Source organism: Ornithorhynchus anatinus, chromosome X1, assembly GCF_004115215.2.
Source record: "Ornithorhynchus anatinus isolate Pmale09 chromosome X1, mOrnAna1.pri.v4, whole genome shotgun sequence".
NCBI classification, from domain to species: Eukaryota; Metazoa; Chordata; class Mammalia; order Monotremata; family Ornithorhynchidae; genus Ornithorhynchus; species Ornithorhynchus anatinus.
Window position 1 is genome coordinate 117,793,286 of NC_041749.1, and position 13,798 is coordinate 117,807,083.

At 53.3% G+C, this 13,798-nt stretch overlaps 2 protein-coding genes across 3 annotated transcripts in view; one reads left to right on the forward strand and one right to left on the reverse strand.

The window, feature by feature from the left end:
- CERS4 (ceramide synthase 4) overlaps window positions 1–5,785 on the forward strand; it is a 70,234-nt gene extending 64,449 nt beyond the window's left edge. For both annotated transcript variants that reach the window (XM_029052092.1, XM_029052093.2), the window contains exons 9-11: window positions 1,957–2,063; window positions 3,066–3,222; window positions 5,275–5,785. In XM_029052092.1, the coding sequence (XP_028907925.1) occupies window positions 1,957–2,063; window positions 3,066–3,222; window positions 5,275–5,445 (435 nt within the window). In that variant the 3' untranslated portion in view covers window positions 5,446–5,785. The remainder of the gene's footprint in view (window positions 1–1,956; window positions 2,064–3,065; window positions 3,223–5,274) is intronic.
- A 2,616-nt stretch (window positions 5,786–8,401) lies between these two features.
- On the reverse strand, window positions 8,402–13,197 carry CCDC105 (coiled-coil domain containing 105). Its single transcript, XM_029049775.2, has 7 exons — window positions 12,502–13,197; window positions 12,128–12,232; window positions 11,606–11,804; window positions 9,503–9,669; window positions 9,119–9,214; window positions 8,784–8,897; window positions 8,402–8,678 (listed from the first exon to the last, which is right to left on the reverse strand). Exons 1-7 carry the CDS (start codon window positions 13,069–13,071, stop codon window positions 8,478–8,480), a joined length of 1,452 nt encoding a protein of 483 aa, XP_028905608.1. The 5' UTR covers window positions 13,072–13,197; the 3' UTR covers window positions 8,402–8,477.
- Between the last annotated feature and the right edge of the window lie 601 nt (window positions 13,198–13,798).

The following is a 13,798-nucleotide window of genomic DNA, read 5'->3' on the forward strand; positions in this document are numbered from 1 at the left end:
GTCGAGGCCATTGGATTTGGCAAGGAGGAGATCATCGGTGATCATTGATCATTGCAGAGCACTGTACTGGCCTCCATTTGTGTGCAGTTATGCCCCAAACACTTTTCTAAGTGCTGGGATAGATGAGACAGATCAATCTCTCGTTATGGGCAGGGAATGTGTCCGCTAATTCCGTTGTGTTGTACTCAGTGCTCTGCGCCTAGTAAGCACTCAATAAATACGAGAAGCGGCGTGGCTCAGTGGAAAGAGCCCGGGCTTTGGAGTCAGAGGTCATGGGTTCGAATCCCGGCTCCGCCCCCTGTCAGCCGTGTGACTGTGGGCAAGTCACTTCACTTCTCTGTGCCTCGGTTCCCTCATCTGTCAAATGGGGATGAAGACTGTGAGCCCCACGTGGGACGACCTGATTCCCCTGTGTCCACCCCAGCGCTTAGAACAGTGCTCTGCACATAGGAAGCGCTTAACAAATACCAACATTAATTACCATCGATTGATTAGACTGTGAGCCAGGGACTATATCTGACCTGACTAATTTGTATTAACTTCTAACCCCAGCGCTTAGAATAGTGCTTGGCACATAGTAAGCACCTAATGAATATCATTATTAAATTCAGTGAAACTAACAATCTTAGAGGGAGAGCGGGGATCTTGTCCCCATTTTACAGGTGAGAAAACAGAAGCCCAGAGAGGGTGACTTGCCGCAGGCTACCCAGTAGACCAGTGGCAGAGCTGGACTTTAAACTGATTTCTCCTGACTCCCCGTCCTATATTCTGTTGCCTCTGTGGGCAGGGCTCTGAACTAAGTGTCTTCTGCGTGCAGGACACGGTACTGGGCTCCTACTGGGTACAGAGCAATGTATTGAGCATTTGGGAGAGTACACCAGAAGCAAGACTTATTCTCCTTGCCCACAAGGAACTGCTATCTAATGGCAGAGACGCGAGAAACAGAAAGCTGACCAATCTACCGTAGTTAAGAACGAGAGAAAAGGTAGAAGAAGCCACAGGCAAATCAGTCATGTAGCAAATGATTCAACAGGTGAATCCATGCAATTGATGGGCAGGTGTGGGAATTAATCATCAGGAAAGGCCTTCTGGAACTAAACTCTAGGTTAGGCTTTCTCTAGACTGCAAGCTCACTGTGGGTGGGGAATGTGCCTACCAACTCTGTTGTATTGGACTCTCACAACCCCTTAGTACAGTGCTCTGTGCACAGTAAACACTCAATAAATACCATTGATTGATTGATTGGAAGAGATGGATTCTTAGGAAACCTGGAAGGAGGGAAACCATGGCCAGCCTGCTCAGCCCACCACACACCAACCCCATCCACTCTTGCTCTTGTTAAATTCTCAGTTGTCTGTCATTGTTGGGAGGGAAAACACACAAGGGACAGGCACCCATACTAAGCACTGGGGAGAGATGCAAGATCAGCAGGTCAGAGTTGCTCTCTCCCCCAGCACTTAGTAAGGTGCTTGGCACAGAGTAAATCAGTCAATCATATTTATCGAGCACTTCCTGGGTGCAGAGCACTGTTACTAAGCACTTGGGGGAGTACATTGTAACAGAGTTGATAGACACGTTCCCCGCCCACAATGAGCTTACAGTCTAAAGGGATTGCGTTTAATTAAAAAACTGGGAAGAGAAGAAAACTCAGCCTGAACCTAAGGAGTCTTTCACCTAAGGTCCTCAGTACTGGACTGATACATATATTCTTGTCTGAATTTGGGGCACGAAGTCCTCTTGGGAGACCGATTTCACCTTGTGAGGGTGTTGTGAAATGCTACCGCCAGTATCATCATTATTATTGTTATTGTTATTAATAGAAATATCTTTAGAAAGCAGCCTGGAGGCAAGTGAGAGCTGGAACAGATATTTCCTTCATTCCCTTCACAACTCTAGGACTCAGGGTTGTTAATGGCTGATCTCTCCATTCCCCCATTTCTCTCTCTCTCTGTTCAGGCCTGCAAGATGTTTAATTACACTCAGTGGAGGAAGGTCTGCGATATTCTCTTCATCATTTTCGCCCTGGTATTCATTGTGAGCCGACTGGTCCTGTACCCAACCAAGTGAGTCCTCCCAGCCCCACCCCCATCAGCCCCCTGCTGAGTCCTGCCCCAGACGCCAACCGACACGTGGGAACACAGCTTGGGCCAGGTAGAGAAACGTGCAGGGCTATAACAGTCTCTTTCCGCCTCCCGGTTGCTCCCCCTCCGCTCGATGTTCAGTTTCCATTTGGCAACTGTCTCTCTTGGCCAAGGCCCCAGCTTTCTCCTCAGAGTTCCTGGCAGTGCCAGGGAGAGAAGAGAGATGTTCAGCTCCAGGAACCTGACTGCATTGTTGGGAAATCCTGGAGGCTCAGAGCTGGGAGGGACCGTGACAGGTCATGGGGTCCAGCCACCTGCCTTCAGGCCGGTAACGCCTAAACCTGCCAGGGTGGAGGACTGTCCGTTTGTGTTTAAAAAGCGGCAGGAGGGCTGGGGGAAGCGGTCTTTCCACCCTCCCTAAGTTGCTCGCTTCAGTGTCTAATGCTGCACCACGACAGTCAGGAAATTTTACCGTAGATCTAACCTATCTCTCTCTTGCTGCACTGGAAACCATTTTCCTCCTGTCAGTCCTCAGAGGATGTGGAGAATTGCCAGGGAGTGTTCTCCTTGCAAATGCCTCCCAGAGGCCGGGAGACAGGGTCCCCAGCTTCCTCAGCTTTCTCTTCTCCTGGCTGATTGTCCCCGGATTTTTTTCAGTTTCCCCGTTAGGCCCCATTTTCCATCTCTTTCATCATGTCTGGCCCATTTCCCGGAGCCATCTCCCCGTTTCTCCACATCCTGACTGCCAGGGTCTTCTCTGGGGCTGAGCAGGGCAAAGTCTATTAGTAGGGTCATGCCCGTGTTCCTATGAACACTGTCCTCATCCTGCCAGGGATACATTGGCTGTTTTGTGACTCGGGTGTAAGTCGCTATAGCAGGCCCCTTGTGAGGGCCCTGAGGCAGACCTCAGAGAGAGCAGGCTGTGAGACTGGCAGGACCCTGCACTCCTTAGCCCCTAACTTCATCCTTCCTTCTCTGCCTCAGGGTTCTCTACACCACGTACTACGAATCAATGGTCACCTTCAAGCCATTCCTCGGATACTACTTCTTCAACGGCCTCCTCATGGTCCTGCAGGTGCTGCACATCTTCTGGTCCTACCTCATCCTGCGCATGGTCTACAAGTTCACCATTGCCGGCCAGGTATAGGGGCCACTGGGCGCCGGAAGGGGGCGGGCCACTTGGGAACCCCCCAAGGGGCCAGGGGAAGGGATGCTGGCTAAGTGGTGGCTGGGAGTCCAGGCTCCTTGCAGCGGAACACACAACCCATGGATAGTCTCAGCTCTGTGCCGCATTCCGACTGTCTCTTCCCTATCTCTGTCTCTCAAATAATCAGCCAATCAATTAGTGGTATTTATTGAGCACTTACAATGTGCAGAGCACTGGAGTAAGCGCTGAGGAGAGTACAGTATAACAGAATTGGTAGACACATTCCCTGCCCCAAATGAGCATAGTTTAGCAGGGAGACAGACATTAAAATAAATTACGGCTATGTATGTAAGTGCTAAGGTCTGAGGCTGGGGTGAACATCAAGTGCTTAAAGAGGAGGAAATTCCAGGGCAGAGGGAGGATGTGGGCGTGGGGCCGGCAGTGAGATAGACTCGATAGAGTTTCAGTGAATAGGTTGGCTTTCGAGGAGTGAAGCGTGCATGCTGGATTGTAGTAGGAAATCGGAGAGGTAAGATCAATCAGTCAATCGTATTTATTGAGCACTAACTGTGTGCAGAGCACTGCACTAATAGTGTACTAGTGCTTGGGAGAATACAGTATAACAGAGTTGGTAGATGCATTCCCTTCCCACAGCGAATTTGCAGTCTAGAGAGGGAAACAGACATTAATATATACAAATAAATTACGGATGTGTACTAAAGTGCTGTGGGGCTGAGGGACGGGAGAATGAAGGGTGCAAATAATAATAATAATGATAGTATTTGTTAAGCGCTCCATGTACAAGGGTGATGCAGAAGCGGATTGGAGAAAAGGAAATGAGAGCTTAGTCAGGGAAGGCCTTTTGCCTTTTGGAGGAGATGTGCCTTCAATAAGGCCTTGAAGGTGGGGAGAGTGATCGTCCGTCAGATTTGAAGAGGGAGGGCATTCCAAGCCAGAGGCAGGAGGTGCGCAAGGGGTCATTGGCGAGATAGATGAGACAGCAAGTAGGTTGGCATTAGAGGAACAAAGTATACGGGATGGGTTGTAGTAGGAAATAAGGGAGAAGGGGACAAGTCGACCATGTTTACTGAGTGCTTACTGCGTATAGAGCACTGTACTAAGCGCTTGGGAGAGTACAATACAACAGACACATTCCCTGCCCACAGCGAGCTTACAGTTTAGATGTACAAGGTGATTGAGTGCTTTATAGCCAACGATAAGGAGTTTATTTGATGCAGAGTTGGATGGGCAACCATCGAAGGTTCTTGAGGAGTTGGGGAAGTCTGGGCTGAACGTTTATGTAGAAAAAATAATCCAGGCAGCAGTGTGAAGTATGGACTGTAGTGGCGAGAAACAGGAGACCGGGAGGTCAGTAAGGAGGCAGATGCCGTAGTCAAGGCAGGATAGGATAAGGGCTTGGAGCAACATGGAAGCAGTTTGGATGGAGAGGAAAGGGAGGATTTTAACAACGTCATGAAGTCGAACCGTCAGGATCTGGCGACAGATTGAATATGTGGTTTGAATGAGTCGAAGATAATGTCAAAGTTATGGGCTGGTGAGACGGAGGGACGGTGGTGCTGTCTACAGTGAGGGAGGATAGGGTTTGGGTGAGAAGATAAAGAGTTCTGTTTTGAGAGATAGGGGGTGAACTGATTGAATGTTTTAAAGCCTTTGGTAAAGAGTTTTTGTTTGATGCAGAGGCGGTGGGCAACCACTGGAAGTTCTCGAGGAGTGGGGAAACGTGGACTGAACATTATAGAGAAGTAACTTGGGCAACAGAGTGAAGTATGGTCTGGAGTGGAGAGAGACAGGAGGCAGGGAGGTCAGCAAGGAGGCTGATGCAGAAGTCAAGGCAGCATAGGATATGGGCTTGAATCAACAAAGTAGTTTGGATGAAGATCTCTCTCGCTCTCGGTCTCTCTCTTTCTCTGGGTCCCTTGTTCCTCCCTTTCTTTCTCTGTCTTGCCCACTGTCTCTCTTCCTCTGGCCCTCTCTGCTTCTCTGTGTCCATCTCTGAATCTTTGACCCTGTCCGCCTCTCCCTCAGATGGAGAAGGACGAAAGGAGTGATGTGGAAGAGGTGCTGACAGATGATGAGCGGGAACACCTCCCCAATGGGGCCGACCACCTCAGCAGCACCTCCAACAACAACTACGCCCCAAAGAGCAGGGCGGAAGGGCCGCGCCACCTTGCCAACGGACACCTCAAAGCCACATAGCCCCTGCTCGGCTCAGAGGGGACCCGGCCAGCAGCGGGGGTCTTGGACGTCTGGAGAGCCCCATGGACCCGGAGATTCCCCTCAGTTCCCCGAGGAATCCGTTTGTGTCAGCTTGCTACCCCCTACGACCACCTCTGCCTTCCAGGCGGGTGAGACTGGGGTGCTGGCCCTTTGATGGCTTCCTCATCTATCCCTCACACCCCTTCCGAGGGCTGAGGGGAGGAGGAGCCGGAGCCGGAGGAGGGATCAAATGATCTTAGAGGACTGTAGGTTTTTCCTTAATTGCCTTTTCTCTCAAGCAACTCTCCTAGGCAGAAACCAAGATTGTTATTCTAATCTGGCTGTTTGGTCAGTGTCTGATTGGAGATCTGCCCTTTCCCCACTCCTGCCCTTCCCCTGGAGTCCAGGGCCTCGAGGTGGAGGACACAGAAGGGCCGTCCAGGTGGGGGCGTGGTGGGGAGAAGGATTGGGGAGGGGTGGGGTTCTGGGCCCTTTTCAGGTGTTCAGTAGCTGACATTCCATTCTAGATATGCAGGCCACGAGGCATGCCTGGAGCTCTCTCACCCTCCATCTGCACCCCAGTGGGTTGCCTGGGCCAGTGGGCAGAAGCCCCCCACCCCCAGCCAGAGGCTCGCACTCAACTGGACCCTCCCTCCCTCTGCCCCCAGGATCCTGGAGATGGGAAAAGATTGGGTCCGATAGAGTTGCTATGGTAATAAGCTCCCACTGCAGTTCTAAGAAGGGAGGGAGGGAAGGAAGGAAGGTCTGCTGGAGGCAGCCACCGCTAGCTACCCCATTGCTGCCACTGTCAGGAAAATCAGAGAAATTCCCTCCCTCCACCATCATCCAAGAGCCCGGACTGTGCCCTCTCAGCTGAGCACACTGCTATTTAGTTGAAATGGACTTGTCCAGGAGGTTGGGGAGGGGCCAGAAGATCGGGCACAACATTACCATATTTATGCATCTGTGTGCAGGGTCCTGGGTCCTATGCTGGGAGGAAGATCAGGGAGGGGCTGACAGTCTGATTGGGAAAGCCACACATTCTTATTCATCTCATTCATTCATTCATCCATCCATTCATTCATTCAATCATATTTATTGAGCGCTTACTATGTGCAGAACACTGTACTAAGCGCTTGGAATGTACAATTTGGCAACAGAGACAATCCCTGCCCAACAATGGGCTCACAGTCTAAAAGGGGGAGACAGACAACAAAACAAGTAGGCATCAATACCATCAAAATAGATAAGTAGAATCATAGATATATGCACATCATTAATAAAATAGAGTAATAAATATATGGAAACATACACAAGTGCTGTGGGGAGGGGAAGGGGGTAGAGCAGAGGGAGGGAGTAGGGGGAATGGAGAGGAGAGGAGGGGCAGAGGGAAATCTCAGTCTGGGAAGGCCTCCTGGTGGAGGTGAGCTCTCAGTAGGGCTTTGAAGAGGGGAAGAGGGTTTGGCGGATGAGGAGGGAGAGCATTCCAGGTCAGTGGTAGGACGTGGGCCAGGGGTTGATGGCAGGACAGGAGAGAATGAGGCACCGTGAGGAGGTTAGGGACAGAGGAGCGGAGTGTACGGGGTGGGCTGTAGAAGGAGAGAAGGGAGGTGAGGTAGGACGGGGCAAGGTGATGGAGAGCTTTGAAGCCAAGAGTGAGGAGTGACGAAGATAATTCAGTCCCTGACCCCAAGAGGTATTAGGGGTGACAGAACAGTGACACACGGTACTGGGTGTTGGTGGGGGCAGACAGAGGGAGAAGACTCAGTTCCTACCCTGGAAGGACTGACAGTCCGATATGGGAGTAGGGGAGATGGAACTCATGCGTGGAAAGAGAAAGATCGAGACCTGTCTAGGTGGATTGGAGCCAGATGGGGCTAACCTGGGAAGACTCCTTGAGTTGGGCAGGAAGACGAGGGAAGTCCAGTATCACCTGGTCATAGGCCTCAAAGCAGGTTTGGGTCTGGGCCCAAATGTTAGGGTGATAGGATGCCGTTGGGGATGGTGGCGGTGGAGTTGCACCAGACCTACAGTTCATTATCTCTTCCACCCCCTTAAGTTTTTCCTTTCTGTTCAAGTGATGGAGGCAATTAAATGCCTCTGGGCCTGAACCAGAAGCATGCCTAGTAGCTAGAACATGGGCCCGAGGGTCAGAAAGACCTGGGTTCTAATCCCAGCTCTGCCATTTGTCTGCTGTGTGACCTCGGGCAAGGCACCTGAGTACCTCATCTGTAAAATGGCAATTAAGACTGGCCTCATGTGGGTCGTGAAGTGTGTCCAGTTTGATTAGCTCGTATCCACCCCAGCCATTAGTACAGTGCCTGGCACCTAGTGAACGCTTAACAGACACCCAAACCTTCAAAAACCTTCAAAAACCCAAACACCGTCCTGCGGGTGTAGTGAGGACCCGGGCGGCCCTTGGAGGAGGTTCAGGTTTGAGCTTGGAAGCTTTCCGGCTGGGTTGCCCTTTTCACCCCTGCACTGGTAGGGATGAGACTACGTTTCCTGCTGCCGTGGTGTGGCTGGAAGCTGGATTGCAGCCCACCAGGCTTCATTCCTTGTTCCTCTGTCGCCACCCTGTGATCACGGGACCAAATAGCGGCCCCCCCCCCCCCCCCCCGGGGCTAGGGTCTGGAGAGGGAAGAAAAGGTCGCCAAGGGGGACAAGGAAGTAGGCCCCCAGGCCCTGTTTGGCCCCGTACCACCCCCTTATCAGCCCCCTGCTATCCCTGGGGGTCATGTTCACTCAGGGCAGGTCTGGGTTTCATTCTTATCCCCCTGTGGATGCCCCGGGCAATGCGGGGTCCGTGTTGAGAGTTTTAGAGTCCGGCCCTGGTAACAGGACCGGGCCGTCAGAGCCCCAGCCCCTGGACAGCTCTAGAGCGGAGCTGCCACTCTGTGGGTTCCGGGCTCGACCGTGGTGTTGGGTGACCACGAGAGTCAGGTAGGAGGCGATGTGGAAATGGACAGCTCCATCATACTTTATTCTCACTACCTCTCCCACCCCGCCACCTTTGGGGAGTGAGGGGTTAATCAGTCCTGAACCAGGCGTTGGGCCGCCTCGTAGGTCATGTGCCGGTGGTTCTGATGTTGGCGCAGTCGCAGGGTGGCGTAATCCACGTTGTATCCCAGCTGCTTGTCTCTCATGCACGACTTGAGGTTCTTCTGCGCAGCGTGCAATTCCACCAGGTCCTGGTTTGTGTGGGTCAGGAACTTATCCAAGCACTGGGAGGCCTGTGGGGCAGAGGGAGATGAGAAGAGGACTTGGAGGTGGGGGAAGGCTGCCATTGCCCCTCACCGCTGTGAGTTTGGAGGGGGAGGGTGGGGCGGGGCCCTTACCTGGCCAAGGCGGGTGGCCTCGGGCAGCTGGGTGCCCACGTGTCTCTGGTACACCCGCACCATGGGACGTGTCAACTTCTCCCGTATCTCCAGGTAATTCACAGTCGCGGGGCCCTGCGGGAGTGAACGGAGGCATTGCCTGAGTCCCGGCTTCCCCACCCTCCTACCAGAGTACCGTGGCATCCGAGAGAGGAGGGAGATGGCCCGGGGGAAGCGGGGCAGGCGCCCAGGGACAAGAGAAGAACGGTCCCCAGGGGGGCTCAGCCAAAGGCCTAGTCAGAGATTCTCTCCCTAGCCCCCCCCACCGCCACCCAGCCTCCTAGTTCTGCCCCCACCTGGACGATCCCCTGGGTTCGTTCCAAGTCCCGTTTGAACCTCTCATTCCGGTTGATGGTCCCTCGCATCAGCCCCGAGGACACGTTCAGCAGCTCCTGGAGGCAAAGGGGGAGGGGGAGGATTAATCAGGCAGGGCAGGGTAGGGCCTGGCCGAGGGACAGTGAGCATGGGTGACCCACGGTTTCCCACTCTGCTTTCCCTAACCCCTCATCTTGGAGAGGAACCCAAGAGAGACTGCCATCAGCTCCTCACATGGGCGACTGGGTGGGGATGGACCAGGGGATAGCCCTGAAGCCTCAGGAATCTCTGCCAAGAAATGGGGGAGAAGAGGCCCCAAGTCCTCTGCACCCAATCTCCTCTCCAACCCATTTGCCCCAGCCCACCTTCAGAAACATGGTCTCCTCCATCTTCTGGGCCAGATTTTGGTTCACTTTTTTGAATGTTGCTTCCTGTTGGGACTGCACAAGTGCCTGGTTTCTCACCAGCTGTCTCAGCACATCGTGGGCCTTGGAATACAACTGCCTTGCCATCTCAAGGGCCACAGCACACTCTGAGGTGAAGGCAAAGGGCAGGGAGTTCCAGAAGGGTTCCCCTTCTACCCTCCAACTCCTTCCTTCTCACCTTGCTCCCACCCCCATTTCTCCCTCCTTCCTTCTCACCTCCCCCCCCCCCCCCCCCCCCGGGCTCTGATTCCTCCCTCTTCCCGTCTCACCTCCCTCTCCCCCCTGCTCCATTCTTCCCTTCTCATCTCTCACCCTGCCCCATCTCATCTCATTTTTTGGTCTCTGAATCTGTCAGGGTATGAGGCTATCTGTTTCTTAGTGTCTCTATCAATCAGTTGTATTTATTGAACAGTTACTGTGTGCAAAGCACTGTACTAAGTGCTTGGGAAAGTACAATATAACAGTAGGCACGTTCCCTGCCCACAACAAGCTTACAGTTTAGAGAGGGGGATGCAGAGAGTGCTGTGGGACTGAGGGAGAATTGACTCAAGGTTGCAAATCCAAGTGAAAGGGTGACCCAGAAGGGAGTGGGAGAAGAAATGAGGGCTTAGTTGGGGAAGACCTCTTGGAGATGTGCTTTTAATAAGGCTTTGAAGGTGGGGAGAGTGACCATCTGTAAGATATGAACAGGGAGGGCATTCCAGACCAGAGGCAGGACATGGGCGGGAGGTTGGTGACGAGAATAGACGAGATCAAGGTACAGTGAGAAGGTTAGTATTAGAGCAAAGTGGGCAGGCTGGGTTGTAGTAGGAGAGTAGCGAGTTGAGGTGGTAATAATAATAGTGCTGGTATTTGTTAAGCGCTTACTATGTGCCAAGCACTGTTCTAAGTGCTGGGGTAGATACAAGGTAATCAGGTTGTCCCACGTGGGGCTCACATTCTTAATCCCCACATTACAATGAGGTAACTGAGGCACAGAGAAGTTAAGTGATTTGCCCAAAGTCACACAGCTGGCAAGTAGCGGAGCCGGGATTAGAACCTGTGACCTCTGACTTCCAAGCCCGGGCTTTGTCCACTAAGCCACGCAGGTAGGAAGGGGCAAGGCAACTGAGTGGTTTAAAGCTGATGGTAAGGAGTTTCTGTTTGATGCAGAGGTGAATGGGCAACCACTGAAAGTTCTTGAGTGGGGAAACATGGACTGTGTTTTTACAGGAAAATCTGAGCAGGAAAGATCTGAGCAGGAAAGTGAAGTATGGACTGGAGTGGGGAGAGACAGGAGGCGGGGAGGTCAGCGAGGAGACCAATGCAGTAGTCAGAGCAGGATAGGATAAGAGATTGAATTAATTCGGTCGCAGTTTGGAAAGTGATGTTGTGAAGGTTGAACCGAGAGGATTTGGCGACGGGTTGAATATGTACATATCCATAATTTATCTACATTAATACCTGCCGCCTCCGGACTGTAAGCTCATTGTGGGCAGGAGATGTGTCTGTTACATTGCACTCTTCCAAGCGTTTAGTACAGTGCTCTGCGCACAGTAGGCACTCAAATACGATTGATTAGAGAGATGAGTCAAAGATAACGCCAAGGGCTTGTGAGACGGAGGATGGTGGTGCCGTCCATTAACAGTGACGGGAAAGTCGGGGATGGCAAAGTCTGGGTGGGAAGATGAAGAGTACTGCTTTGGACATGTTAAGTCAGAGGTGGCGGTGGGACATCTAAGTAATGATGTCGTGAAGAGAGGTGGGTCGTGAGCCTGCAGAAAGGGAGAGAGATCAGGGCTGGAGATGTAAATTTGGGAATAGATGGTAGCTGGAGACTTGGGAGTGACTCTGTCAGTGTCTCACTGATTCTGAGCCTCAGTGTCTGGCTTTCTTTGTCTTGCATCCTTTGTGGGTCCCTATACTTCTGTCTCAGTATCTCCCAGACCTTTGCCTTTTCATCTGTCTCAGTATCTCAGTGTCTTTGCCTCTATCATCCCTGGCCACCGTCTCAAGTGTCTATCTCATCTCCCTTTCTGGGTATGGGGCAGCAGGGGGAGTTACCGGGGGTGTAGGTGCCCACAGGGCTCGGGGGGGGAGTAGCATTAATTTCTGCCCAAGGGGTGGGCGCGCGGCTGAGGTAGAGCCAAGATTTCCTTCTAGCTGTTCCCAGCACATCCTCCAGGCATTTGTTTAGAAACTCCACCACAAGCAATCGCTGCTGGCAGCAGGACTCCAAGGAGGAGCGACACTTCGCCAGATCCTGGTAGGGTACAGAGGGGTGAGGTTGGGGCGTCAGGGCCAGGCATGTGGGGTGAAGGGGAGGAAGGATGGAGATCAATACAAAGGCAGATGGGGGGGAGGATGGGGGAGTGCCACAGGGGTCGTGCCAGGACTAATGGGCTAGACAGGTGGTACAGGGAAAGGGGAAGGGTCAGAGGTCATATCTAGGGTGTTGGGGGTGCGTGAGGGTGAGAGTTGGAGCCTGAGGGAAGGGAAGGGAAGAGGAGGAGGATGAAGAGGGGAGAATGAGCCAGGGCCTCAAATTGGGGAATCCAGGAAGGATCAAGGGAAGTCTGTCAGCACCTTGACCACACTCTCCGAAATGCCCAAGTCTTGCTCCAGTTTCTTCTTCAAATTCAGCAGCAGCTGTCGCTCCTTCTCCAGGAGCTCATCCACCTGGTCAGGTACCTGGATCCACAGAGGATCAACGACTTGATCCTGTCTCTCCCCTTGGGGCCCAGCCCCCAGCCACCCACCACTCCACACTCCACTACTGCCTCCCCCCCAGGCTCTAGCCCTGTACTCTGCTCTGCCCCCAGCCCTCCCTCTGGGAGGAGGGACGTGGGGAGCGGGGAGAGCAGGGTGACAGAACATATCGGGGTAGGAGGAGGGTTGTTTCCAGGTGTGTCCCCCAGCCAGCCCCGGGTGGAGCACAGGGAGAACCGAGGGGGCTTCACCTTCTCCGAGGGGGGCCGGTAGCTCCGCAGCTTTTTGCACTGCTGGTTGATCAGTATCCCCCGGCGCACAATGCTCAGGACACGGTCCGAGGATTCTCGCTGTTTCATCAGCGCCCGCATCTTCTGGTTGACCTGGTCCCCTGCCCGGTTCAGGCGAGCGGCGACTAGCCGGCACCCACGGGTATAGGACTGGATCTGCTTTGTGGTCTGCAGGGTGGTCATGTCCCGGAGGAGGGGCAGAGGCAAGCGGGACTTCCAGGCCGGAGGCTTGATCTTGCCCCACCACAGCGTGACACCCTTGCCGAGTGGTGGGGTCTCCAACATGCCCCCGCCCTTAACCAGTTCCATGCGGAAGCGCCAGGGTGCCAGGCAGGCCTCCCGGACCAGGTGTCGGGCCACATTGGGGTCGCGGGGTGGCCCCTCGGGATGCCACATGGCCACTGCATTCTGCCTGCACCTCTCTTTCAGGCTTTGGGTCTCCTGGATCGTATCCTCGATCTCCTTCCGCCATTTGGATCCCCCTATCCAGTCCTCAGATTCTAGGTCTAACTTCTTCTTGACCCGGGGCATCGCTGAGACAACTAGGAAGGGAAGGGAAGGGTTTGCACAGGAATGGAAATAGACTCTAGGGAAAGAGACCCCTTTCGGCTTCCCCCTGAGGCCAAGTGGAATGGAGCCCCCAGTCCACAAACGGATGCCATGGTAACAGAATCTGGCTCACAGAAGGAGAGAACTAGGAATGTTGGGTCAGGCCTGCCTACCCCTCCTCAGCACTACGTTCCTCACCTCCCCAGAACTCGGGTACTGGGTGCCCCAGTCCGTAATCCCCGCCTGCTTGCCAAACTCCCCCATCCTTCCCGGGACTCTTCCATGCCCATTCCACGTGCCACGCATTCTGTCCTCCCCTCTACAATACCAGCTTGGAGACCAGATCATTTTTGAAAAAGGCCATTCTGCACACTTCTTTCCACTCCTCAAAACCCTCCATTCCTCTCCTCCTCCGGCAGAGACTCCCGACTGTTTCCCTGGCCCTACTCAGGCTCGGGCTCCATGGAAGTGAGGTGAGCCCTGAACTGCTTCTACCATGGAGCCCAGGGCATAATAATAATAATGATGGCATTTGTTAGCGCTTACTATGTGCAAAGCACTGTTCTAAGCGCTAGGGAGGATACAAGGTGATCAGGTTGTCCCACGTGGGGCTCACAGTCTTAATCCCCATTTTATAGATGGGGTAACTGAGGCACAGAGAAGTTAAGTGACTCACCCAAAGTCACACAGCTGACAAGTGGCTGAGCCG